Source organism: Schistocerca americana, chromosome 1, assembly GCF_021461395.2.
Source record: "Schistocerca americana isolate TAMUIC-IGC-003095 chromosome 1, iqSchAmer2.1, whole genome shotgun sequence".
NCBI classification, from domain to species: Eukaryota; Metazoa; Arthropoda; class Insecta; order Orthoptera; family Acrididae; genus Schistocerca; species Schistocerca americana.
Genome location: NC_060119.1, coordinates 776,829,118 through 776,856,390, shown reverse-complemented (window position 1 = coordinate 776,856,390; position 27,273 = coordinate 776,829,118). Strand labels below are relative to the sequence as shown.

At 39.0% G+C, this 27,273-nt stretch overlaps 1 protein-coding gene across 1 annotated transcript in view; it reads left to right on the top strand.

Annotated features, from left to right (window-relative positions):
• The window catches only part of LOC124612249 (methyltransferase-like protein 17, mitochondrial), a 117,763-nt gene that overhangs the window by 75,684 nt on the left and 14,806 nt on the right, over positions 1 to 27,273 (top strand). Inside the window, exon 8 of the mRNA XM_047140329.1 lies at positions 2,696 to 2,834. Coding sequence (XP_046996285.1) covers positions 2,696 to 2,834 — 139 coding nt within the window. The remainder of the gene's footprint in view (positions 1 to 2,695; positions 2,835 to 27,273) is intronic.

Genomic DNA, 27,273 nt, shown 5'->3' with positions numbered 1-27,273 from the left:
TTCACGTCCACGCTGTCGCGGCATGCTACCAGTGTTAAAGACTGCGATGGAGCTCCGTATGCCACGGCAAACTGGCTGACACTGACGGCGGCGGTGCACAAATGCTGCGCAGCTAGCGCCATTCGACGGCCAACACCGCGATTCCTGGTGTGTCCGCTGTGCCGTGCGTGTGATCATTGCTTGTACAGCCCTCTCGCAGTGTCCGGAGCAAGTATGGTGGGTCTGACACACCGGTGTCAATGTGTTCTTTTTTCCATTTCCAGGAGTGTATTTAAATTGGTCAGACATAAATCAACGCTTCCCTTTGGTGCTTTCATTTCCTGTTGTATGATAAAAGAAGTTAATACGTCATGCAATATGTATACAATTTTGGTTAAAAAAACTGGAGTGGTTGTTCCATTATGTATTTGCTGAACATGGAGAAAGTTTAAAATTCAATATAACCAGCCACGTAAACACCAAAGGCTCGTAGAGTTTTTGGGTTCTATTTACTGTGAAAACTGTTGTTGCTTGTCAAACCACATGCCACATATAATAAATAAGTATAGGACATTGTCCAAAACAATGTGTAATTACAATAACCTACAGTTTACTATGAAAAGTTATTGTTTTCAATAATGTTAAAAAGGAAAATGTTCCTGTTATTCTGCAAATATTATTTGGTTCTGAACCAGCTTGCAGCATATTTGACATTGTCAGATAACAACTGAATGTGAGAATCATAGATAAAATGACTTTTGTTTGGTTGAGTGCATTATTTAAGTCATGTGTGTGCAGCATGTGTCGGCAGAATTCGTGACTACCCGGATGGCAGTTGAATGGTGGCCGGGTGGCTCCATGTGGGTTTTTTGTGGACCAGTCCTGATGTCAGCGTCCTAGTACCTGTTAAAAGTTACAAGTTGCATTGTGCTTATTTGTGCATGTGCAGCGCAAACTGTGCTGGGCACAAGGAAGCGCAAGGTGTCAAATTAAATTGAGTGTGATTACTCATCCAGTGGTATAAATATATGATCTGGAAATGACATATGAGAGGAGATACAGAGACAAATAGATTTGAATATAACTAATGCAGTAATTAATTTATAACTTTTAAATGTGCATCCCACAGAGAGATTGAGCACTCAATTTGTAGGCCTTGAAAAGACACACGTCTGGATCTACTTACATGATCATTAAATCTAATAATTAAGCTGTGAGAGACATTTCAGTTGAAAAATTAACTGAAATCAGCATTTCTTATGAATGAAGACAAATACACAGACAGCATGCCAGTATGTGTTGGTAGTGAGTACTATTCACTTCATGCATCGTTTAGATGTTAAGATTTATTATTTTACTATCCATTTTTATAGTTAAATGTTAAATTTGCGTGGTTTATCCAATAATATAAATTTCATTAGAGATACATGAATTCTAATGACAGCAGTGGAAAGAGGAGACAAAATACAATAAAACGGATGTACAATTCACATTTGTACCATACATAATAATGGGACTATGAGAATAAACAATTCTCATTATTGAAAGCATAAATTGTAAATATTTAAACTTGGATTTGAGGGCAAACTGTGGCGCCTAGAAATTGAGAAATTTTTATTACATGTTTTTACTGTGTGAAATTTTAGCACATAGTTAGTGGTGTAAACAGAATTTTGATCAAACTTGTGTGTAAAAAGTTAGACAAAAGGACTGGTAATCACATGAGGCCCTTAGTTAACGTCAGTGGGCATGCTTTTTGTGGGTGGGATGCCAAGAGTTGGAGAATGGCAACAGTTTTCTGGACGAGGTGAGTAAGTCTGTAACGTTGGCATCCAAGTTCCTCAGGGGTCTTTTGTCAGGAGTCGGGCAGTCGACTGGTCTTCAGTTGGTGATTCGGTATGATCAGAGTTTGGGAGAGTGGTATGAGTGGTGGTCCAACCACACTCATTATTTGTTCGAAATATTTCATGTTCTGTGGGACTTAAATCATCTGTAGTTAGGTACATGATTTGTAGCAGCATGTACATTCAACCTAGCAGATGTTGGAATTCTGATGAGTCATTGGTAACTTTTCTACAGTTTTGTTTAAATTTAAAGCCTTGCAATTTAGGAAGAAGTAGTCTCATCCCTAGATTAAAACACACACACACACACACACACACACACACACACACACACACACACACACACAGAGAGAGAGAGAGAGAGAGAGAGAGAGAGAGAGAGAGAGAGAGAGAGAGATTTCTGTTTTTACTGTTCAATTTTTAAATAAAATTAAATTAAATTAAAAAAAATTAAAAAAATAAATAAAAAATAAAATAAAAAAATAAAAAAAATAAAACCGATGTCATTATATGTAACAGAAAAGAAATGTTAATACTCTGTACCTGACCATTTTATGTTCTCATGCTATCAGTAATATCTGTGTAAGTGACACTTCTTTTTCACTATGGTTGCAGCATTGTTATCATCCAACAATGGCCTAAGAATCCAAAAGCTAGTTCATGCTCAAATAAATAATATTTGCAGACTATCAGAAAAATGCTTCTTTTTTAATGTTGTAATGTTCTGTAATACAGAGCATCCAGTTAATGTATTGTTTTCTCTTTGGCATTATTATTTTTTTTTTCTTGATAAAACTCAGTTAACAGTCTATTTTAAGTTTTGTTTCAACTTCACTTTCGTCCTATTTTATAGGTTTCTTGCCATGTTCTAGTGCCCTCATGATCACTCTTGTCCAAGAGCATTTGAAGATAAAACCCCATGCAATTTTGAAGTCACCTATGAAAGTCTACCTATTGGAAACAGAGGGAAGCTGAAAAAGGAGCTATTTTCATATGTGGTTCTCGCAAAAGGTAAGTTTTAAATGTCATTAATTCCCTATCTATTTTATTGGAACTAACATAATGTAATTTTAAAGTAATTTTACTTCATCAGCATTGATTTTTGGTCACTGTCAATTGAATTGCTTACCTGCCTTTTTAATCTACTTAAAATCTACAAACAAAAGTTCAGATTTCATTTTTTATATAAACTTAGAAATTTTCCACGTATAATACCACACAAAATCAAAAATATAAAAAGAAATGATTTATTAACAAACTTTTGCTTTCAAATTTCCGTAACACTCAGTCCCAAGTGCATACTACTATCTACTCTTGGCTCTGCTTATTGCTTTGCTGCTTTGTTAACAGTACAGCCAAGCTGAAGACACTTAAAAATTAAACATATAGACTCAAAAATATACAATATTATGAATGTTTCTGGAGGCACTGATTTATGTCTTGATATTTGTACTTTTTTGCACAGACATGGTTGTGTCCTGAAATGTGGTATTGAGATTTTTCAGTGTAATGCTCTCTACATTTGTGACTTTCTCTAAGCCACACATACTACATGTGTTGTGCCAAATGGCAAATACCTCTGAAATGAAGGCTAAGCCACTTAGCATCTAAAATCAGGTTATCCTGCAGTTTTATTTAATTAGTCAGGTGGCTTTGCTGATGGTGATTTGGCCTATTCTAGCTTGACAGGTCAATTATTGTACATTCGCTGAAAGGCAGTGATGGAAAATGGAGTCACAAAAATTTAAACAATAAAAAATTCTCATGTTTGGGTCATGGGAGCATCTTATACATCTCCTCTGCTTTCCCTGAAAGAGTACACCACGAGTGAATTCAACAATCTCACTGGGACCTAAATTTATGGGTAACAATATTTTAATTTCATGTAACAATTCAAATTTCAAAATGTGAGTACGATTGTTACATCAGCATGTGGTGACTACAGTTGGCAATACAGGACTGTGATGGCAGCAGCATTACAAAGATAGCCAAAGCTGATTTCAGACAAAATTTTAAGGGGTACAAGCAACTCAAACACTTGGATGATAAAGATTAGAACTTAATGTGAAAGTAATCATACAGGTTTACAGCTTTTTGTTATTAATAAAGGAAATCTCTAGCATTATTAAGTGAGTTAAAGGGCCCAGCATGATTTGTAATGAACGGATTACACTAAAAAGTCCTCCTTGTCAGATTACAGTCAGTCTTTTCAAGGTGACGTGAGCACACAGTGTAAAATGTCCATACAGTGACTGGACAATCACCATGGTGGCACCATTTGCTTGCTAGCTTGACAATAAGGTACATTGAAATTATGAAACAGAATTTTGAACCACAACAGTTTGTTTCACTTGTAATCAGGAAGGACTGAAGCATTGTAAGTGAAATTATTTCAAGTTCGTTAGCAGTACCGATTACATCATCTAAGTACTGTTTCAGTTATTAAACTATCAAAGCAAAGGGGCAAAACATAAAATATATTAATGTGTGAAAGGTGCCAGTTTGAGTATGTGATTAAATCTTTCTGAGCATCAAACAGAATGAAATATAAAATTAAGTATATTTGGCTAACAAAAGTATAAAATGACACAACTACAAAACATACTGTTTTTCATAGCATTAATGCATCTTACAAACAAATTAGAATAAACATCTGAAGGATGATTCCTTCAACCCAAATTTATATGATGGCAACAGCAAGGTAATGAAGTTCAGTTAAAATGAATAGAAAGATTGTAAAAACGTTCATGACAATGAAACATTATGAATTGAACAGATAAGAACAGAATAGAAGACTACCCTTTAAAACAGTCACAAAAGTAAGAAATTCATAAACCAAATACAAAACAGTAGTTTTAATTAAAGAAAATAATCCTAGGTGGGGTTTCAAAATTACTGTAGAAAAATAAAAGTTGCCATTAACTCAGCATTTCACCTTGTTACAACCCATTTGAACTAGGACAATACACATGATCATCTGGAAAAGCCGTATGCCCTCTACTATCTAAGTTAACAGTAGTATATAGCCATGTTCAGTTCAGAATAGCAGGCAGGACAGAGGGCACTGTGGGAACAGTTATTTTGAGTAAGATATTGTACTGGTGAAATGCCATAATATGGACAGTAGCTCAATCTGGTGTTATTTGTTGTCACTCCTGTGCCATTAATTGATCCAAGGGCTTGAGCAAATTGGTATTGTTAGTATCTGGAAGAACAAATGAGACAGGATGTTAACAGAGGGGGAACTTAAATTCTGGCATAACAGGATTGGTTTGATAGTGGCATTCAAAGTTTCTTTCAACCCAGGATATTGTAATGGGATGCTTTTAATAGAAGTCTGCTATTATTCAGCGATACTCAGTGTGTGGGAAGTGAAAATCTAATAGTAACATACAAAGGAAACAAGAGTGGGGTACCTCAATGTATAATCAGCTGGTTCTTATGCCATAGAACAAAGATTGTGTTAATTCAATTATCAGCAGTTTTTTAGTTTCTGCTAATAACAGAGAAATGTCACAAATAGAGGTGCTGATGTATAAAGCTAACTTGGTACAAATATAGTTGAGATATACTGGCAAGTCTGTAACTCTGCAGCAGTCAAAGGTGTGTGTCTGCGAACCATGACAGACTACCTAATAGTCTTTTGTTGGCCAACCTATGTACTTGTCAGTAAAAAATTTCTAGGAAATAGAGAAAGTGTAAAGCCTATTTCCTTTCAGTTCTTAGTTCACACAGGAAAAAGGTATCCGCAAGTGAAGAATAAGTTTGGGGTTCTCTTGAGTCAACTTCACAGTAATACAGTTATCACACAGTGATATAAAATTAAAAGTGAGGGGATATATCATCCAAAGAGGTGAATGTATGTGTTGAGATATTCACAAGGATGTGAAGTGGGGATTCAGGAGGAATTAAGATCGAACTAACTTTTTTGTAGGCCAGTCTGTATGGCCAACACTAATATGCCCACTTGGGCATGGAAGGAGTGTATGTTGTAAAACATAATTTGTAGTACATGAGGTATTGCTGAAGTTGTAGTTACCTTATTGATTTTGAATAGCATCTTTATCTTTTATTATGTCATGAAGGAGTTCATAATGAGGCACCAACTGTGCAGTGATGAGTCAGATTTGTTGTATGTGAGACCTTAAACTGTCTTAATTGTGTTATAAAGGGAAATGGAGTCTACACAAAATGCTGAATTGTGTCACTCATGTGTATGTGAAAATGCTGAATTGCATCTCCAGTGGCTGCATGGAGACCAGCACTTGTAATGGTGCTGGGCTCCATCTATTCGGCTGTTGAACATTATGTGGCTGATCCAGAGGCTTGTGATCTGCAATTTTGGAGTGCAAGTTTTCAAATTTTGTAAACTTGGAACATAACTTCACCATCCCAGGCAGTGGTGAAAACTGTGTGGTGACAATGTCTCAACATAGCGAAATAATGCAAACATACACAAGACCATTCACCAGTAGAGGTGGATAATAAAAAAATAGAGGAATAAGTAAATGATTGAAACAACACTGGAAAGGGCATATTGCTTAATTATGGGGGAATGTGAGGTGTGTAACATACAAGTGTATCCGTAGGATGCATTAATAGCACAGGGGTCTGCAGGTGATACAGAACTGAGTTAAAACCTTGAAAGCCACATTAGAGCACAGATTGGAATGCAGCTGAGAAAAGGTGTTAGCAGTGGCACTGTTTGATAAAGGACAGATGTCCACAACTGATTGGCTGTTGCTCATAGCAAGCAGTTTAGTGGTGGAGAAGTTCTGTCCAGCCAGTGGTGATATCAAACTAACACACTTAGAAACATATAAGCCACAGAGGCAATTTGAAAACAAACAATGACACATAATCCACTCAAGGAAATTGTGTACTTGTGACAAAACATGATAGATTCGGCCGTATTGTGAAAACAGAAATATAGCTTGGCCAGGCTTCAATACTCTTTTGAGTTTGCTCATGACACTTTCCTTAAGAAAGTGATTATGAAAGATGATTGTCCCATTGAATATTAGTGAAAAAGATACAATACATATATCAAATACTTGAGCAAAATTCTTAGCTAGACAGGATTCTAACATGACACAAATGCCCAACAGAATCATCATTATTATATAAACAATGGTGTGGCATAGAAAATACTGATGTGATCTCCCACCTAAGACAAGAAAAAGTCAGCTCTTAGTTCCTATACCGTAAATTGTAGTGATGGGAACTCAGCATTTGCTGTGTAACAGTTTTACTGCACACTGAGTTTGTTGGATCCTCTACAGAAAGTGGTACATCACTGCCTTTATATTTGGTTAAGTGATCAAAATAAATTACACTCTTCTGATCTGGAGCTGAAATTCAACACTTGCGAGTTACATGAAATGTAATATTCAGGGTGGTCCATCACAGGGCTACGTAAGTTTCTTAGTTGTGCCCAGTTTCACAACAGTTTGGTCATAATATCACATAATCTCCTATTTGGTATAGCAGCATCCTTGCTTTCTTTCTATACATAGCTGTTGTCTCTGGGTCATAGCTGCATTATTCTGTTGAACTCTTCATCAAATAAACCTTAATCTTTTAGCCAGATGCTTCACTTCGCGTGAATATATTTCATGAGGCAACTTCAGGATCTCAAAAGAGCAATGTATTTTGTGAGCATAAGCAACCCCATAGGGAGTCAAAATTACTGTTTCATGTGTCCTGGCATTGTATGACAAAATCACAACCATTTTATGGATGTATTCAACCTTGCCATTACTCAAAGGGTGAAACGGCATAGTTCTCCATTTCTTTATTTCAAGTTGTCGTCACACCTTTACCATAAGACAGAAAATAAAGTTTGTGTCATGATCTGTTTATAATGGCCTCTGCACTCCCAAATGCAAGAGCTTTCACAACTGTCTCAGCAGTCGTGTCTTCAGTCAGTTTCATAATAAGATAGTGAGAGAATGGTCGATGACAGATTAAAAGTACGTGTGTTAATTTGGGCCAGTACAGGGAACACTTCTATGATATTGAATGCTACAATTTCAAACAGTCCTGCTGCTTCAAGTAAAGTTTGGTCTTCATCCTTGCTCCCTCCTAGCACAAGGGAGACAAGATTGAATGTAATCTTCTATGACTTTCTTTTGTTGAGGCCACCACTAACAGCGTGCAGTGTGCAATTGCATAGTACTTTTCTCAGTATGACAGTCTGTATGCTGTTGTAACATTTTTGCTGTAAGAACTTGCAAATACTCTTTGATACTGCTATCCACCCTCAAAGAGGTGTATTCTTATATAAAATGTCGTCTTTTGTAATAAAATCTGGTGAGATAGCCAATTTCTTACAGCCAGCATTGTATTCTTGTCGCTTTTTTAATTCCTCAGTAAGCATGTCATCTGTTCCATTAAGTTTCGGGTGTGCAGCCACAAGAAATCTCCTTCTTCTTCTAATATTTCAGAGTGAGCCGCATGAGTGCTGAAATCTCTTGCGGCTCACTCTGAAGATGGCTGAACATTATACAGCCGAAATATTAGAAGGAGATTTCTTGCGGCTGCACACCTGAAACTTAATGGAACAGTCTTTGCGGCGCCAAAACCTCAAGATTCACAGTATGTCATCTCCTTGCTGTATCTTAATTTTCCTACTCAAGGCATCTGCATTCCAGTTTAACCTGTTAGGCTTGTTTTTGACTATGTAGTCATTCATGAAACTATGGAAACTTCAGGTTAGAATATCAGCAATGTAATGGAAGGTAGATTGTTGCTTACTGTAAACATGACTGTTAACTTTCAGACAGGCACAATTAAAAGACTGTTGTATAAGTGTCTTTTAATTATGCCTGTCTGCACCTTAAAATGTCATCCTTATGGTAAGTAGCAGTGTACATTTTCCTTCATTTTTGATAGTCATATTCATGGAGTTTTAAGGCTCACTTTACAAGTCTGCTGGTAGGATCATTTAAACTCAGTAGCCATTGTAAAACTGCGTGATTGGTAATTACCACGAACTGCCATCCATGTAGGTAACATAAAAATAATGAGTGCTGGAAACAAGTGCCAGAAGTTCGTTTTCTGTGGTACTGTGGTTTTGCCAGGCTTGATTCAGCTAGCTTGATACAGTTGATGGAGTGTGTAACCAATTGGTTTTACTTCAATATCTTGCACATGACTCAATATGCAGCCTGCAGTGAAGTCACTAGCATCACTAGACAAGATAAAAGGCTGTGTAAAATCTGCATAAGCCAAGACCGATGAACTTGTAAGAATTCTTTCAATTTTAACATGGCACTCCTGCAGACAAGAGGAGACCTCTTCTTCAGTAATATTATGAAAGGTTTTGTGAAGGTTGAATAGTTCTCCAGAAAATGTTGCTAGTAATTTGTTAACTAAAGAAAAGATTGAAATTTTTTAATGTTCTTCAGTGCTGGAGAATTGTCCACTGCATCTATTAACCACAAATCTGGTCTTACACCATCTGCCGAAATTATGTGGCATAGATATTGTCAACATTTTGTGAACATTTTACACTGAATACATCTTTTGCTTTGAACCCCGTAAATCAGCAAAACATTGTAATGTAGCAGGCTGCAGGGCATCCTTATGTATTTATAATGCCCAGAGGGTACAAGAAAAGCTATGTTGTGCTGATCTTCCATAGCTACAAGCGTGTGATGGTAACTGGATTGCATACCTGAGGTGGTAAAGAATTTGCATTTGATAAGGCTACCGAAAGTGTCATTGATAGTTGCTAGGGGGCAGTATAAAGTTTTGTGACATTCATGACCATTATAATTCTATGCAAACGTGATAAGCCTTTTATCCCTTAATGGTTTTCTTGGGCACAATCACTATAGGTGAAGACCAGGGACTGAAAGAGTGTAGCATTACTCCAGCTATCAGTAAATCTGAAATATTTTATTTATTTATTTACTTTTTCTTTGCTTGGAGCCATCGTGATGATGGCTTTTGCAAATGTCAGACTTAATACTATGGTTATATTTATACTTATAAAATACACTATATTCTGTAGCTGTTGCTTCTTATGTCTATTTTTTACATTTATCACATTACAACTGATATGCTAATGCCTCATGTTACAATCACTATCTTAAAATTCATTGAAAGAATATAAACATTTTTCTATTAGAAAAGATTTTAATTTTGTTTTAAAAACATTTCCCATGTACGTTCTTAGAGAGTTTAGTAGCTTGTTATACCAAATCAGACCACTGATATATGGACTTCTATCAGTCATTTTTAACATTGTTCTGTTACGGAAATAGTTACACTTTGTTCTAGTGTTGTGATCGTGTACATCACTGCCCTTGATTGCTTCTGTTGGTTGACTTATAAAAAATACAACTATTTTGAAGATGTACAGAGAATATATTGTCAGATATTCATGCTGCACAAACACTACATGACATGAATCTCTATGTCCCATCCCATGTATAAGTTTTATTGCTCTTTTCTGTAGTAGTAGTATTCTTTTTAAATGTACATCAGCTGCACAGCCCCATAGTTCAATTCCGTAATTGAGAAAGGGGTAAAGTGTTCCATAATATACTAATTTCAGTGCTTGGCTAGGAACTATCTTTGCGAGCTAGCTGAGGAGATATATGGCACTACTGACTTTTCCGCATACGAAATTAATGTGGTATGTCCACCGCAAATTTTCATCAACATATACACCCAGGAATTTACAATTACCATTTTCTGTTGCAGAGATATTACACACACTATTCATATTGTTGTGATGAGAGCTGCCTGTTTTAAATGTCAGTAGTTGAGATTTGGTGACATTCACCTTGAGTCCCTGATCATTGAAGTATTTTGTTACTTCTGTTGCACCACTAGTAGCAAGAGATTCTAGCTCTTTAGATTCGCTCCCATAGAATAAGATTGGCGTGTCATCTGCATAGCTTACAATATGGGAGTTAATGGGTTGTGCAATGTCATTAATATACACTCCTGGAAATGGAAAAAAGAACACATTGACACCGGTGTGTCAGACCCACCATACTTGCTCCGGACACTGCGAGAGAGCTGTACAAGCAATGATCACACGCACGGCACAGCGGACACACCAGGAACCGCGGTGTTGGCCGTCGAATGGCGCTAGCTGCGCAGCATTTGTGCACCGCCGCCGTCAGTGTCAGCCAGTTTGCCATGGCATACGGAGCTCCATCGCAGTCTTTAACACTGGTAGCATGCCGCGACAGCGTGGACGTGAACCGCATGTGCAGTTGACGCACTTTGAGCGAGGGCGTATAGTGGGCATGCGGGAGGCCGGGTGGACGTACCGCCGAATTGCTCAACACGTGGGGCGTGAGGTCTCCACAGTACATCGATGTTGTCGCCAGTGGTCGGCGGAAGGTGCACGTGCCCGTCGACCTGGGACCGGACCGCAGCGACGCACGGATGCACGCCAAGACCGTAGGATCCTACGCAATGCCGTAGGGGACCGCACCGCCACTTCCCAGCAAATTAGGGACACTGTTGCTCCTGGGGTATCGGCGAGGACCATTCGCAACTGTCTCCATGAAGCTGGGCTACGGTCCCGCACACCGTTAGGCCGTCTTCCGCTCACGCCCCAACATCGTGCAGCCCGCCTCCAGTGGTGTCGCGACAGGCGTGAATGGAGGGACGAATGGAGACGTGTCGTCTTCAGCGATGAGAGTCGCTTCTGCCTTGGTGCCAATGATGGTCATATGCGTGTTTGGCACCGTGCAGGTGAGCGCCACAATCAGGACTGCATACGACCGAGGCACACAGGGCCAACACCCGGCATCATGGTGTGGGGAGCGATCTCCTACACTGGCCGTACACCACTGGTGATCCTCGAGGGGACACTGAATAGTGCACGGTACATCCAAACCGTCATCGAACCCATCGTTCTACCATTCCTAGACCGGCAAGGGAACTTGCTGTTCCAACAGGACAATGCACGTCCGCATGTATCCCGTGCCACCCAACGTGCTCTAGAAGGTGTAAGTCAACTACCCTGGCCAGCAAGATCTCCGGATCTGTCCCCCATTGAGCATGTTTGGGACTGGATGAAGCGTCGTCTCACGCGGTCTGCACGTCCAGCACGAATGCTGGTCCAACTGAGGCGCCAGGTGGAAATGGCATGGCAAGCCGTTCCACAGGACTACATCCAGCATCTCTACAATCGTCTCCATGGGAGAATAGCAGCCTGCATTGCTGCGAAAGGTGGATATACACTATACTAGTGCCGACATTGTGCATGCTCTGTTGCCTGTGTCTATGTGCCTGTGGTTCTGTCAGTGTGATCATGTGATGTATCTGACCCCAGGAATGTGTCAATAAAGTTTCCCCATCCTGGGACAATGAATTCACGGTGTTCTTATTTCAATTTCCAGGAGTGTATATACGGAAGAGAAAGGGTCCAAGGATTGAGCCCTGTGGTATACTTTGTAATACAGGTTCACTGGTGGACTGGGAGTTCATGATTTTATTATCTAGTTTGTATGACAATTTAGTGCTTTGCTTACGATTCAACAGGTACGTGGTTAAAAGATTCATGGTTTGATCCCCAATACTATAAGATTTTAGCTTTTTAAGAAGTATCCTATGGTTTACCATATCAAATGCTCTTGACAGGTCCAAAAATGTACCTGCAGTCTGCATCTTCTGGTCCAACAGACAGTAAACTTCATGGATGAACCGTGTAACTGCTGTGGTTGTACTTAGCTCTTTTCTGAAGCCATGCTGCGAATCTACAAGCGGTTTATGTTTTGTGAAAAAGGCACTTAGCTGAGAAAGGATAACGCTTTTGAATATCTTGCTAAAAGTTAATGATATTGGTCTATAGTTGGAGACTTCTTCCTTACTTCCCTTTTTATACACTGGTTTCACTACACTCATTTTTAGAACCGTTGGGTACATGTTTTCTCTAATGCTGCAATTAATCAGGTGAGTAAGAGGTTTAGAAATTTCTTTTAAGCATGCTTTAGTAATAGCACTGGATATGCCATCCCATCCAGATGAAAATTTTTTCTTTAGCATGTTTATTGCCCTGCGAACCTGCTGCTCATTCACTTCCACAAATTCAAATTTGGTACACTGGGTGAGATGGCACTGGAATCTGTGAATCTGTAATATGTGTTGATTGTTATTAAAAATATTACATATAGTATTTGGGGTTTTTATAATGTTACCACCATGTCTTATGCTGAGTGGTTCCCCGTTCATCTTGTTGGGACCTTTTCGGTACTTGTCAATCAGCTTCCAAGATGCTTTGCTTATGTTGTCAGACTGTTCTATTGTTTTGCTGTTAATCTGCTTCCTTAGATTGACAATTTCAGTTTTAAAAGTTTGCTTGGCCCTATTGTATTTTTCCTTGAAAACCTGCATATAGTAGCTTTATAAAGCTGGTTTAGATCATGTACTTGCTGCCTGAGCCTAATCAGATTTGTTGGGAGTTTTAGTCTAGGATTACTTCCATTTTGACAGTGTTTAACTACCGTCTGGATTTCTCTGACTGGACAACTATATTCATAATGATGCAATAGGGTTGAGTAGAATTCATTCCATTTCTCATCCGACCCTTTTACCTGGTACACAGAATCCCATTTCTCATTTGCTAGTTTGTCTTTAAGAGCATTAATATTTGAGGTATTCAGCATTTGTTTCTGTAGCACAATTTTTGTTACTTTAGGCACAACTGAATTTTTGTATTCTATCACCTGACAGAAGTGGCCAGAATAAAGAAAATCTAAGTTACTGTAATTTACCTTATCTATAACATCTTTGTTGATTGTAGCATAATCTATTCTAGTGGAACACGTGTCCGTCACTCTGGTGTCAGAGTTCACCATATTTACAACGTTGTATGAGGTCAGTACATCACTGAGTTTCATGTTTACTAGACTATTTGAGTTTGCATCTATATTAAAGTCACCTAATATAGTAAGGTCATTAGAACCAGCCAGACCAGCAACACTACTAAGTTTATCCATAAACAGCATTACATCAGCATTTGGTGGCCTATACACTCCAATCACTTTATGCTTTGGCAACTTAAGATCATTACTGTGGAGTACAATGGCTGTCATTTCAATTGATCCTTCTTTGGTGTGGTGTTCAAGAAAGGAAATTTTTTTGACTTCTACATCCTTATTGACATAAATTGCCACACCACCACCTTTATGGTTTTGCCTACAATAACTACTTGCTAGTAAGTAACCTTCTAATCTATAGTATATTATTTCACTGCATTTTAGCCCATGTTCTGTTATTACTAGTACATGAGGCAAGTGTTCCTCTATGAATATTTGTAGAATGTCTACTTTGTTTCTGAGATATTGCACATTTAAGTGCATTAACTTTAAGGGTGTTATCCCTTCTTGTTTATTTACCATTTTGCATGAATGGGGCTGCAAGTGGTAAGGTATGTGATAAGACTTCTGGACTATAAGCGTAACATCACCTGTAAGAATCACATGGTGTGTTAAGGAATTGCCGGAAGGGTAGACTGTCTTGTATTGATTTTATCTTGTAAAGTTATGTTTGCCCCCTGAGCAACCCCCACTTCTTTTACTGGATTTTCATTTTGCAGAGGGAAGCAAGGGACAGTGGCAGTAACTGCCATTGTTTGTATTTCCCATATACCCCTTCCTATATGCATTCCCTCAAGCACCTCTGTAATCTGTTTGGTTAGCTGAGTGAAACACTCGCGAGCCTTGTGGTCTGGGGATTTGCAATGGGTGCAGGACACTGGGGTTTACTCTGGTGCAAAAGTGGATGAATTGCTGGGCCTCCTCTTGTAAAAATTTGATTCATACAGCCTCCCGTAGTGTGCTTGGCAAAGCTCACTTCACCTCAGCACCTGCATGCAGCTCAACCCCATGAATAAATATGTCTATGTTATGAGTTTCTGCTTCAATGAGTGGTACCTTATTCCTTTCATTACTTTCCCACAATGCATATGTATGACACAACACAGTTCTTAATTGATCAGAGAATCCTTTTAAATCCTCTTCAGAACTTTGACATACTTTGGAAACCTTGTCCCTGTAGTAGCTAACATTATGCTTATCTCCAAATCTGTCCACTAGTCCACATCAAATGCCTCGGTATTTATCAGCCCCTCCATGGACTTTACATAATTGGGAACCTGTACTTGCAACTAAAGGTTGGTGACTCCTGCCAACGCAATTTCGCTCTGTGCCGACGCTTTCTTTACATCTGTTAACTTTGTATGGAAGTGTAGAGACTTTTGCCTGGTTTACCCACAAAGGGGGGAAAAAACAAACACAGTGCAGCATCAATTACAGACTGGGATAAAATGCCTGTGGGGAACTTAAAAAACAATCAGCTTTTGTGGCTAGATTTCAGTTACTTAACTTTTTGATGATCAGTGATTGATTGAGATGTGTAACTCAGTTTTGTTGGAATTCCTCAATCTAAAATAACATCTGGGTCCAGTTTTACTTATGTCAGACAATGCTAGGGGTGACTGAAAATTGCCAGGCCACCCAGTCAAAGTTGTCAGTAGACCAAATGTTTATGGGCTTTTCCAACATAGTCCCTTGTTAGGCCCCTACACTTTTGCCACTGGTGGTGCGGGACCATTATACCTTCCTCGTTGAATGTTTTTTCCTGCATGGCAAGAAAAGGCCTCCACTGCAATCATGACGTTATCGTCTGATCGAAAATGGGTTCCAGCTAGATATTTCTTGAACTTAAGGAAGAGATGAAAGTCAGAGGGGGCCAAATTGGGTGAATATGGTGGGTGTTAAAGCAGTTTGTAGCTGCAGAACTCAGCGGCAGACATCGCAATGACAGATGTGTACATGGGCACATTGTCCTGATGAAAGAGCAGTTGTTTTGTCGACACAACAAGTCATTTCATTTTGATGACCAGTGTTTCCACTGTTTGATTGAACTTGGGATTTGAATTGAAAGTGATGAACCCATGCTTTATACATTGTCACAAAACTTTTGAGAAATGTCACAGGGTCTGCATCAAAATGGGTCAGGCTTTCAGCTTACAGGGTGTGTGTCTGGTGTTTGTCTTCTGGTTATCAACATTCTTGGAACCCATCAACACGAGACCTTGTGCATGTCGAACACAATTCTTATGATTTGTTCAGAGCTTTCCTAAGATTTGCCCACTCTGTCAACAATGTAAGGTTCTGTCACATGCCAGTCTGCCATGATGTCCTCAATTGGAATGGTGTTTTCCTCAGTACTGCCTATTACTGGTATTCCACTGTGAAGTGCAACTTGGACAGAGGTATTGACCTGCTTGAATTCCGCCACTCACTTATTCACAGTGGAATAGGAAGAGGAATCCTCCCCTAATATTTCCCTCATGTCACTCATGCCCTTCTTCAGCAGATATTGGAAGACCACACACTTGCTCTTTTTAGCCACTTTTCAAAGTGTGTACACCTTGGACACTTTAAACTCCAGTATCTGAAAAAAATATATATTAATGAAAAATTGGTATGTAATCTAGCAGAAAAATGTACTATTAGTTGCTAAACTGACATTCAACCAGGGCAAGTGTTTCATGGGTGAGCCAAGAACATGCCACTCTCTCCTCTTATAGGTCAAGTTGACCAGAAAGTAACATAGCCAAAACAGACAAAATATAGGTTCCAACAGTTATAAAGTTACATCATGCTCTGTTTAAATTGATATTAATTGAATTTAAAATTTAGATTTTGAAACTTTACAAAACTGATAATTGAATTTAGCTTTATAAATCATTACAATATTTCTGAAACAGTATGTCAAAATATTACAGTTATCATATCAAAATTATATAAAATATACATCAATAACACTGTCTTAATTATTTATGTTAATTAATTTACAAATGCAGTGTAAGTTTTGTTCCCAGTGTAAATCCTTGTCTCTTTACAATTGCCTGTGTCATAACTACTATACTCTTCTATGTATAAATTCCGCAAATGATAAATTGGGCTTTTATTTACATTTGACATATTTTTAGTCTATTGTGCAATATCTCTATAAATTAATTAGAGTTCATCTTAACTGATCACAATTCATCTTAACTCGACTTATCCTCATCAACACCGTAATCTAACAACATTACAGTTATTAAAGTTCTTGCGTCTATGTAACTTTGCGTAAATATTGTGTGGTAGTATCACGTTCTTAAGTATGTTTCGAATTGTACATTTTGTTAAATGTTGTCCTGTTCTGCTACATTACATAACACCCTCCTCCCTCAAGTATTGCCGGGTGAGACTGTCATGGCATGCATGCACCAGAATAGGAAGTTTATTATACAAAATGATTGTGGTGTCTATCTGCTTGTGAAATAAAGTATTGACAAATTCTACTCTATTACTTGCATTAAATGGATATTTTATAGAAAGAATTGTTTAATGTATGTACATATCATTACATAGACTATTAACTTATATTGCTTGTTATAAATTCCTTCTCAATGCTGTACCTCTACTCCGTGAACTCACAAGCACTGCTGAAACTTGTATTGGAAGCATCATCTTTCATTGTCTTACCTCTGCTTAATTTCATTCAGATACTTTGTCTTTGTCTGAAATAACAAACCGTCTTCATTTCTAACATTTCAGTCAGAGCACAACTACAGAAAATATCCACAGCTCTGAACAGTCAATGCACAGTTAAGCTTTACAGTTTCCAATGTTACTCAATTAAAAGTCAAGTGTCTCAGGTAATTGTATTATCGAATAATATAAGTATGTATTTAAATCATTCATGTCTCAGATTCTAGCAAAATTCAATCATATTTATAGGTTCTTAGTAACTAGAATGTTTTGTTCTAGCTTTGGGGATGCATTTAGTGTATGTGGAGCTAAAGTTTATAAGATAAAATGCTAATTAAATGTATTGCTAACTAGCATTCATGCAGTTGTTTTGTGAACTCGTCAAGTAGCATCCACAATGTAATAGCATTTGTGTCATATGCAATATAAATTCATTTTGTTTCTGCAATTATAAGTATACACCATTACAGTACAATCTCATCTGTCTTTCAACTGACATAATGTACATGAGAGTTCGCTATTTGTATAGAAAATGGCAAAACTCTGCTTATCGTGTTAGCAACAATAATTGGCAAATAATGTAAATAGCTTCCACCATATTGTAATACTCCATTAAAGTGAATTTATACAAATATCCATCATCTAAGCAAATTATATCAAAAATATAACTGGTATTTTGTATAAGTCATTTTGTGCATGTAAATGACATGGCAACACCTTCCAAACACAAGCCATCATTGAGAAAATTATGTAATTTGAATTACAATAGTTATTTTACCATCTAAAAAAGATGTGAGTTGTAATTATTGCTGATGAAATGCAAAGGAGTCGACTGTTATGAAATATTCTTGAAACAGCTAGTTAATGCAAATGAACACCAGTGTGATTTTGCAATAATTGTGGCTTCCTTAGCTTATACAAGAATAGTTATGTAGTGTAATGCTCATTTTGGCTAACATATAAACAAAAATAATCAATTTATGAAAATATAATGTAAATGGGTAGATGAAAAATCTACACACCAAACCCAGCCCTGACAGGAGAACACACTTATAAAAGGTGTTATGTATGCAAGCTTTTGGAGCCAGTGGCTCTTTCTTCTGGCAGAAGGGTTGAAGGAGAAGGGGGAGAGGTGAAGGAAAAGGACTGGTGAGGTTTAGGAAAAGGGATAGAGTTTGGAATAGTCATCCAGAACCCTGGGACAAGGGAGACTTACTTACTGGACAAGATGAGAAGGAAAGACTGATTGTTGGGGGCTGCAGTGAGTGAGATTTGAAAACCAAAGAGCTTAAAGGTGTAAGATAAGGTTATATGCAAGACAGAGATTATTACTAAAATGTCATGCATGAGTTAATGTGGGCAAAATGTCATGCTTGAGTTAATATGAGCAAAAAGTTAAGTGTGTTGCATGTAGTAGAGGTGGGAGGGGGATGGTGAAAAATGAACAGGTCAGAAAATGAAAGATGTAGAAAACGAAACTGGAATGAAGAAAGGAATTGTTACTGTGAAGACTGAGACGGACCAAAGAAATTAACACAGATTAAGGCCAGTTGGGTGGCGAGAACCAAGAACATGTTTAGGCCAATGAGTATTTGATAACATCATATTAGTTTCATAATCTAAAGCTAGCACTGGTTGTCACTGCTTGATAACCGTTTCCTCCCATCACTTTTTGTGAAATTACACACTTATGATACAAACCATCTCATGTTTGTAGTCAAGCATGTGTACATGTAAATTATTACATCAATTAGATTCCATTGAGTATGTTGTTGTTGTTGTTGTTGTTGTTGTTGTAGTCTTCAGTCCTGAGACTGGTTTGATGCAGCTCTCCACGCTACTCTATCCTGTGCAAGCTTCTTCATCTCCCAGTACTTACTGCAACCTACGTCCTTCTGAATCTGCTTAATGTATTCATCTCTTGGTCTCCCTCTATGATTTTTACCCTCCACACTGCCCCCCAATGCTAAATTTGTGATCCCTTGATGCCTCAGAACATGTCCTACCAACCGGTCCCTTCTTCTTGTCAAGTTGTGCCACAAATTCCTCTTCTCCCCAATTCTGTTCAATACCTCCTCATTAGTTATGTGATCTACCCATCTAATCTTCAACATTCTTCTGTAGCACCACATTTCAAAAGCTTCTATTCTCTTCTTGTCCAAACAATTTATCGTCCATGTTTCACTTCCATACATGGCTACACTCCATACAAATACTTTCAGAAATGACTTCCTGACACTTCAGTATATACACGATCTTAACAAATTCCTCTTCTTCAGAAATGCTTTTCTTGCAATTGCCAGCCTACATTTTATATCCTCTCTACTTCGACCATCATCAGTTATTTTGCTCCCCAAATCGCAAAACTCCTTTACTACTTTAAGTGTCTCATTTCCTAATCTAATTCCTTCAGCATCACCCAACTTAATTTGACTACATTCCATTATCCTCATTTTGCTTTTGTTGATGTTCATCTTATATCCTCCCTTCAAGACACTGTCCATTCCATTCAACTGCTCTTCCAAGTCCTTTGCTGTCTCTGACAGAATGACAGTGTCATCGGCGAACCTCAAAGTTTTTATTTCTTCTCCATGGATTTTAATACCTACTCCGAATATTTCTTTTGTTTCCTTTACTGCTTGCTCAATATACAGATTGAATAACATCAGCGATAGGCTACAACCCTGTCTCATTCCCTTCCCAACCGCTGCTTCCCTTTCATGTCCCTCGACTCTTATAACTGCCATCTGGTTTCTGTGCCTTTCGCTCCCTGTATTTTACCCCTGCCACCTTTAGAATTTGAAAGAGAGTATTCCAGTCAACATTGTCAAAAGCTTTCTCCAAGTCCACAAATGCTAGAAACGTAGGTTTGCCTTTCCTTAATCTTTCTTCTAAGATAAGTCGTAAGGTCAGTATTGCCTCACGTGTTCCAATATTTCTACGGAATCCAAACTGATCTTCCCCAAGCTTGGCTTCTACTAGTTTTTCCATTCGTCTGTAAAGAATTTGCGTTAGTATTTTGCAGCTGTGACTTATTGAACTGATAGTTCGGTAATTGTCACATCTGTCATCACCTGCTTTGTTTGAGATTGGAATTATTATATTCTTCTTGAAGTCTGAGGCTATTTCGCCTGTCTCATACATCTTGCTCACCAGATGGTAGAGTTTTGTCAGGACTGGTTCTCCCAAGGCCGTCAGTTGTTCTAATGGAATGTTGTCTATTCCCGGGGCCTTGTTTCGACTCAGGTCTTTCAGTGTTCTGTCAAACTCTTCACACAGTATTGTATCTCCCATTTCGTCTTCATCTACATTCTCTTCCATTTCCAGAATATTGTCCTCAAGTACGTCGCCCTTGTATAGACCCTCTATATACTCCTTCCACCTTTCTGCTTTCCCTTCTTTGCTTAGAACTGGGTTTCCATCTGAGCTCTTGATATTCATACAAGCGGTTCTCTTTTCTCCAAAGGTCTCTTTAATTTTCCTGTAGGCAGTATCTGTCTTACCCCTAGTGAGATAGACTTCTATATCCTTACATTTTTCCTCTAGCCATCCCTGCTTAGCCATTTTGCACCTCCTGTCGATCTCATTTTTGAGATGTTTGTCTTCCTTTTTGCCTGCTTCATTTATTGCATTTTTATATTTTCTCCTTTCATCAATTAAATTCAATATTTCTTCTGTTACCCAAGGATTTCTACTAGCCCTCGTCTTTTTACCTACTTGATCCTCTGCTGCCATTGCTACTTCATCCCTCAGAGCTACCCATTCTTCTTCTACTGTACTTCTTTCCCCCATTCCTGTCAATTGTTCCCTTATGCTCTCCCTGAAACTCTGTACAACCTCTGGTTCTTTCAGTTTATCCAGGTCCCATCTTCTTAAATTCCCACCTTTTTGCAGTTTCTTCAGTTTTAATCTACAGCTCATAACCAATAGATTGTGGTCAGAGTCCACATCTACCCCTGGAAATGTCTTACAATTTAAAACCTGGATCCTAAATCTCTGTTTTACCATTATATAATCTATCTGATACCTTGTAGTATTTCCAGGATTCTCCCATGTGTACAACCTTCTTTTATGATTCTTGAACCAAGTGTTAGCTATGATTAAGTTATGCTCTGTGCAAAATTCTACCAGACGGCTTCCTCTTTAATTTCTTTCCCCCAATCCATATTCACCTACTATGTTTCCTTCTCTCCCTTTCCCTGCTCTCGAATTCCAGTCACCCATGACTATTAAATTTTCGTCTCCCTTCACTACCTGAATAATTTCTTTTATCTCATCATACATTTCATCAATTTCTTCATCATCTGCAGAGCTAGTTGGCATATAAACTTGTACTATTGTAGTAGGTGTGGGCTTCGTGTCTATCTTGGCCACAATAATGCGTTCACTATGCTGTTTATAGTAGCTTACCCACACTCCTATTTTTTTATTCATTATTAAACCTACTCCTGCATTACCCGTATTTGATTTTGTATTTATAACCCTGTATTCACCTGACCAAAAGTCTTGTTCCTCCTGCCAGCGAACTTCACTAATTCCCACTATATCTAACTTTAACCTATCCATTTCCCTTTTTAAGTTTTCTAACCTACCTGCCCGATTAAGAGATCTGACATACCACGCTCCGATCCACAGAACGCCAGTTTTCTTTCTCCTGATAACGACGTCCTCTTGAGTAGTCCCTGGCCGGAGATCCGAATGGGGGACTATTTTACCTCTGGAATATTTTACCCAAGAGGACGCCATCATCATTTAACCATACAGTAAAACTGCATGACCTCGGGAAAAATTACGGCTGTAGTTTCCCCTTGCTTTCAGCCGTTCGCAGTACCAGCACAGCAAGGCCGTTTTGGTTAGGCTTACAAGGCCAGATCAGTCAATCATCCAGACTGTTGCCCCTGCAACTACTGAAAAGGCTGCTGCCCCTCTTCAGGAAGCACACGTTTGTCTGGCCTCTCAACAGATACCCCTCCGTTGTGGTTGCACCTACGGTACGGCCATCTGTATCGCTGAGGCACGCAAGCCTCCCCACCAGTGGCAAGGTCCATGGTTCGTGAGGGGGGGGGGGGGTGTCATTGAGTATAGAGTTCTGCTAATATTGCTTTCACAAAAGTATAGGTCATTACTAATATATCTGCTTGTGATATATATAGTTTTGTAAGTGTAGTAGAACTGTTGTACATAAGTTGAAAGGTAAAATACTACTTGTTGAATTTTGGTGCAAATATGGATAAATTCTACGATTTCTAAGTACTTCAGAATGTGTATGAAATTCAAGTGTATGCATGTGTCCCATATATGGTGAAAAATGACAGCATGATAAAGTGGCAAAACCTGTTCTTTACTGAATTACCTTCTCAGACAAATTTGAAAAATATGCTCGTAACTCATTTACATTACTTACAAATATGGAACAAAAATTCTAAGTATACTCTCATAGCAGCTTTTAAATTCGCATGACAGAATATGTTTCTAGACATGAACTCAGAGGAAAAACTTCAAAAATTCAACATCTCAAGTAAAGAATTTTATTTTGATAATTAGTTTTGGTAAGACTAAGTTACCATATTTGGTTCTTATGCTTTACAAATTCACATTATCTCCTCAATCTGTGCTGTCCCTCATGTTGCACCATGAATGTGCATGTGAAGATCAAATGAAAAGCATTAGGTTTTTTCAAGTCAGATTAAAAATAAACAATATCTGCAAACATAATGTGCTCAATACACTATCCTTATGCTTGTACATATTGTTTATTTTAAATCTGACATGCCCATATGTGCCATCACAAAAGCTATGTCTTGGAATTCTTGTGGCATGAGTCACATGCAGTTGAACAAATGGAAAAGCTGACAGAACTCGTGTCGCTCACAACCCACTTTGTTTACATCAGAGAAAACATTTTTACATGACCAAGTAGCAGATTACAAAATGTACCAGAAAAGGGAGTAAATAATTTCATGACTGTTTGCGACATGCTTAGCACTGAAAAGATAATAATTGTCTTAGTGTGTATGGAGAGTCAGAAATCTCCGGCTGTATGTCTCTGTAAATAGTGTTCCGACTCTTGTTTTCTGCATGTATGTAGAGATAGCTGAGTACACTGTATCACTTGGCTCTGTATTTATTTCAATCTTCTATTAGTCCATTTTCTCCTTCCACTCTCTGTCCATCTCATCCTTCCCTCACTCTTTGTCCATTTTGCCCAGCACCTCGCTGTGTCCAGCTCTTCCAACCACCACCTCTGTTGATCTCCTCCTGCCCATCTCCCTGACCATCTCCTCCTGCCCCTCTCCTCCTCTGCCCCTCACTATCCATCTCCTCCTCCCCCCTTCTCTCTCTGTATTATCCCCCCCACATCAGTAGGAGGCTGATGGCTCTTACTCCCACAATATTTCTTTCTGGCTTGTAACTAATATCTCTCCCAAATTGATTGGAGTCGTTTCAAGGGTTTAGGATGAGCTTTCTACCCATGGTTTTACTGGTATGCACACATGTCCAGTCTCTTTCACTTAATATAACAGCACTGTAGGAAAAAACAGAGTGCTATTTACTGTAAAGGAGACACATTAAGTAAAAGACACTTACATAGAGCTTTTGGCCACAGCCTTCATCAGTAGAGAGAGAGACGTGCGCACACCAAGAAGATAGTGCACACACACACACACACACACACACACACACACACACACACACACACACACACACACACAGGAAGGATAGATTGCTACTCGTCGCATAAAGGAGCCGCTGAACTGAAAGGAGCCACTGAACTGCAGACAGGTACAATGAAAAACACTGCTAGAAATATTCATCTTTCAGAGTAAGTCCTTCAGCAGAAGGAGAAAACTCACACATGTTCACACAAGCGCAGTGCACACATACAAGGCCACTGTCATCTCCGAGTGCTAAGGCCTAACTGCAACTGTGTCTGAGATGAGCGGTGGGGTATGGAAGAGGTATGGGGAAGAGAGAAGGGAGAGAGAGCTGGGTAGGACTGGGAGAAGATGTCAGGGCTACATATGGGAGTGTGCAGGGATGTGGTCAATACAGGATAGGGCTGCTATGTGCAGCATTGAGAGACTGTATTGGAAGCAGGATGGAAGAATGAGGGAGTGAGGGTGGGGGGGTGGAGAAGAGAGGAGGCCAGAAGTAGAGAAGGGGAAAGAACTATGTATGAGGACTGAGGGACTATGTTTTTCTGGAATAGGAACAGTGAAGGAGATTGGCAGGAGGAGAACAGGGGCTAGTGTGGGTTGAGGCCAGGGAGTTACAGGATCAAAGGGTATGTTGAAGGGTAAGTGGGGAGAATCCAGGTGCTATCGGCTGGGAAGCAGTCATTGAAGTGAAGCACATTGCGTCAGGTAGTGTGCTCAGCAACTTGGATGGTCCAGCTGTCTCTTGGACACGCCTTGTCAGTGACAGTGGAAGTTCCTAAGAGGCATCAGGCACATTTTCTCTGGCGATTCAGCAGATATTTTCAATTTCAGTTTTGAAATGCGTAGTTGGGAGTCATCCCAGGCATATACTGCTCGTCATGTCTTTCATGCAACTTCCAGTGTTGATGAAAGCATTGGTGTCTTTCTTGTCACCAGCAAAATGACCTTTAAAGTGAAATTTATGTGCCCATTTGATAGAGTGGTCCCAAATGAATCTAGTACAATATTTCTTTTGTTGATACTACTTTCATATGATGTCCTAGACTGCATCAGTTGGTTCCAGTTACACACAAAGTGATTTTTGAAGTGTCCATTTGATGGAGCGGTCCAAAATTAACCTAATATAATATTTGTTTTATTGATATAACTTGAAGAGTCACCAGCAGTGACAGCACAACCCTGGCCCTTGCTGACTTCTACCACCATGCAGCAATGCTGGTCAGTCATTGCTGGAGTACTGGTAATTCTTCATGTTTTATCAATAAAACAAATAATATATTAGGCTAATTTTGGACCGCTCCATCAAATGAAACTTCAAAAATCATTTTGTGTGTAATTGGAACAAACTGATGCATTCTATTGACACAGGGCATCAAATGAAAACTGTGATGTATTTGGGCTGACTCTAGTTACACATTTCAAAAAAAAAACTGAAAATATCTGCCTAAACACCAGAGAAAATATGTATGATGACTCTGCTCATCTTGGATGTAGTCACAGATGGTCCTTAATGCCAGGAGAGGACAGTGGCCCTGTGTTGTGTGAGTTGTGATTGTATGTGAGTTCTCCTTTTGGTGATGGGCGTAGTCCAAAAGCTGAATATTTCTAGCATTGTTTTTCATTGTGCTGACTGCAACTCAACACATCCTCTATGTAATTAGTAGCAATCTGTCATTTCCTTATTGTTGCTGTGTGTGTGTGTGTGTGTGTGTGTGTGTGTGTGTGTGTGTGTGTGTGTGCGTGTAGCAATCTGTCATTTCCTTATTGTTGCGTAATTTAAGTCAAGATTCCACGTGGTACATAATGTGTCACTGTCACATCACATGGGTTTTGTTTAAGCATGCCCAGGGTTCTTGATATAGAGGATTGGTGGCACTGACAAGTCTCCAGCTCAGGAAGCACAGGAATATCAGTTGTTAGAAAACATGCAGGAGCTACATGAACACATGTAGCTGGATGCTATAATGTAAGAGACTTTTACCAGCAGTGATTACAGGATGACTGTTCATGATTAAGATGATGATGAACTAGAGAAGACAGTTGATTTGTATTTGACCTTCAGTTGTTCGACATTGCTTGAGCATGGCAGGATTCATCCGTCTTCAAATGAGACATTACATTCCAAATCCAAAGCATTGGTATGTCAACTCTATAGATACACCACAGTAGTGCCCAGTGATCATGCTGTATTAGTAAATCTGGGTAAACTCTGCATGGAGATGGAACTTTGTTTTCATCACCATTTTGCTTGATCTGATGTTTTGTCAGCCGCACATTGATGAAAATATATTCAGCTGATTAAGGTCACTAGAAAAACACCATATTTGAAAGCCAAAACAATTAAACTCTCTCAGGTGGCTAGAAAGACCCACACCATTTCTTTCTGTGACCGACACAACATTTCAGGTAAAAGAAGGATATTGTCACTGGAAGGGGGCGAAAAAAATAGCACCTTCCACCGCCCTCCCCCCCCCCCCCCCCCCCCACCCATCATTCTCTACCTCCCCCCCCCCCACCCCTTCCCCCATTATTGTCTGGTAGAAGTTTAATGCACATCTTGCATTTTGGGACTTGATTACCACCTGGCTGTGGTGACAAACTATTGAGAGAATCTTTTTGGCAGAGGATTGATGTCTTCTGGAAGATATGAAGAGGATTTATAGGTGGGAATAAGGTATCATTTTCCTGCTGTGATCAGTAATAGGGTTTGACAGAGCATTAAGGGACACATTGTCCAAATCTTGGCAGAACTTTTCTCTCAAACACACAACCACCCATCTGCTACTGATGAGCAAGCTCTCAGAGAAGTTGTTTGGACTTCAGTTGTACAAAGGGCATGGAAAAATATACTGAAACATATTTTGGCATTCCGTTGTAAATGTTAAAGAAGTACTCATCATTTTAACTTTGTAAATGAAGCAGGATACTTTTCTGATACAGAAAGTGGCTATTTTAATTATTTTATCCCCCTCTTCAAACTTTGGAAGGACCAAATATCCCTACATAACTAAGCTGTAAAGGAATGCCTCAGAGCTTGTAGCGAACTGCCACTTTGTCTGGATCTTAGAACCCACGCAGTTTCTTAGTTACAGTCAGGGTGCTTTCAGGAGATATCACTCCACTGTTGACTCTCTGATCCTGCTAGCAGCAGTTGTATAATAGGTTATACTTTACAAGCAACATCTAGAAGGTATTTTTCTAACCTTGAGAGGCATAATAGTGTCAGACATTTGCATCCATGTTGCTTCTAGTCTACATCTACATTTATACTCCGCA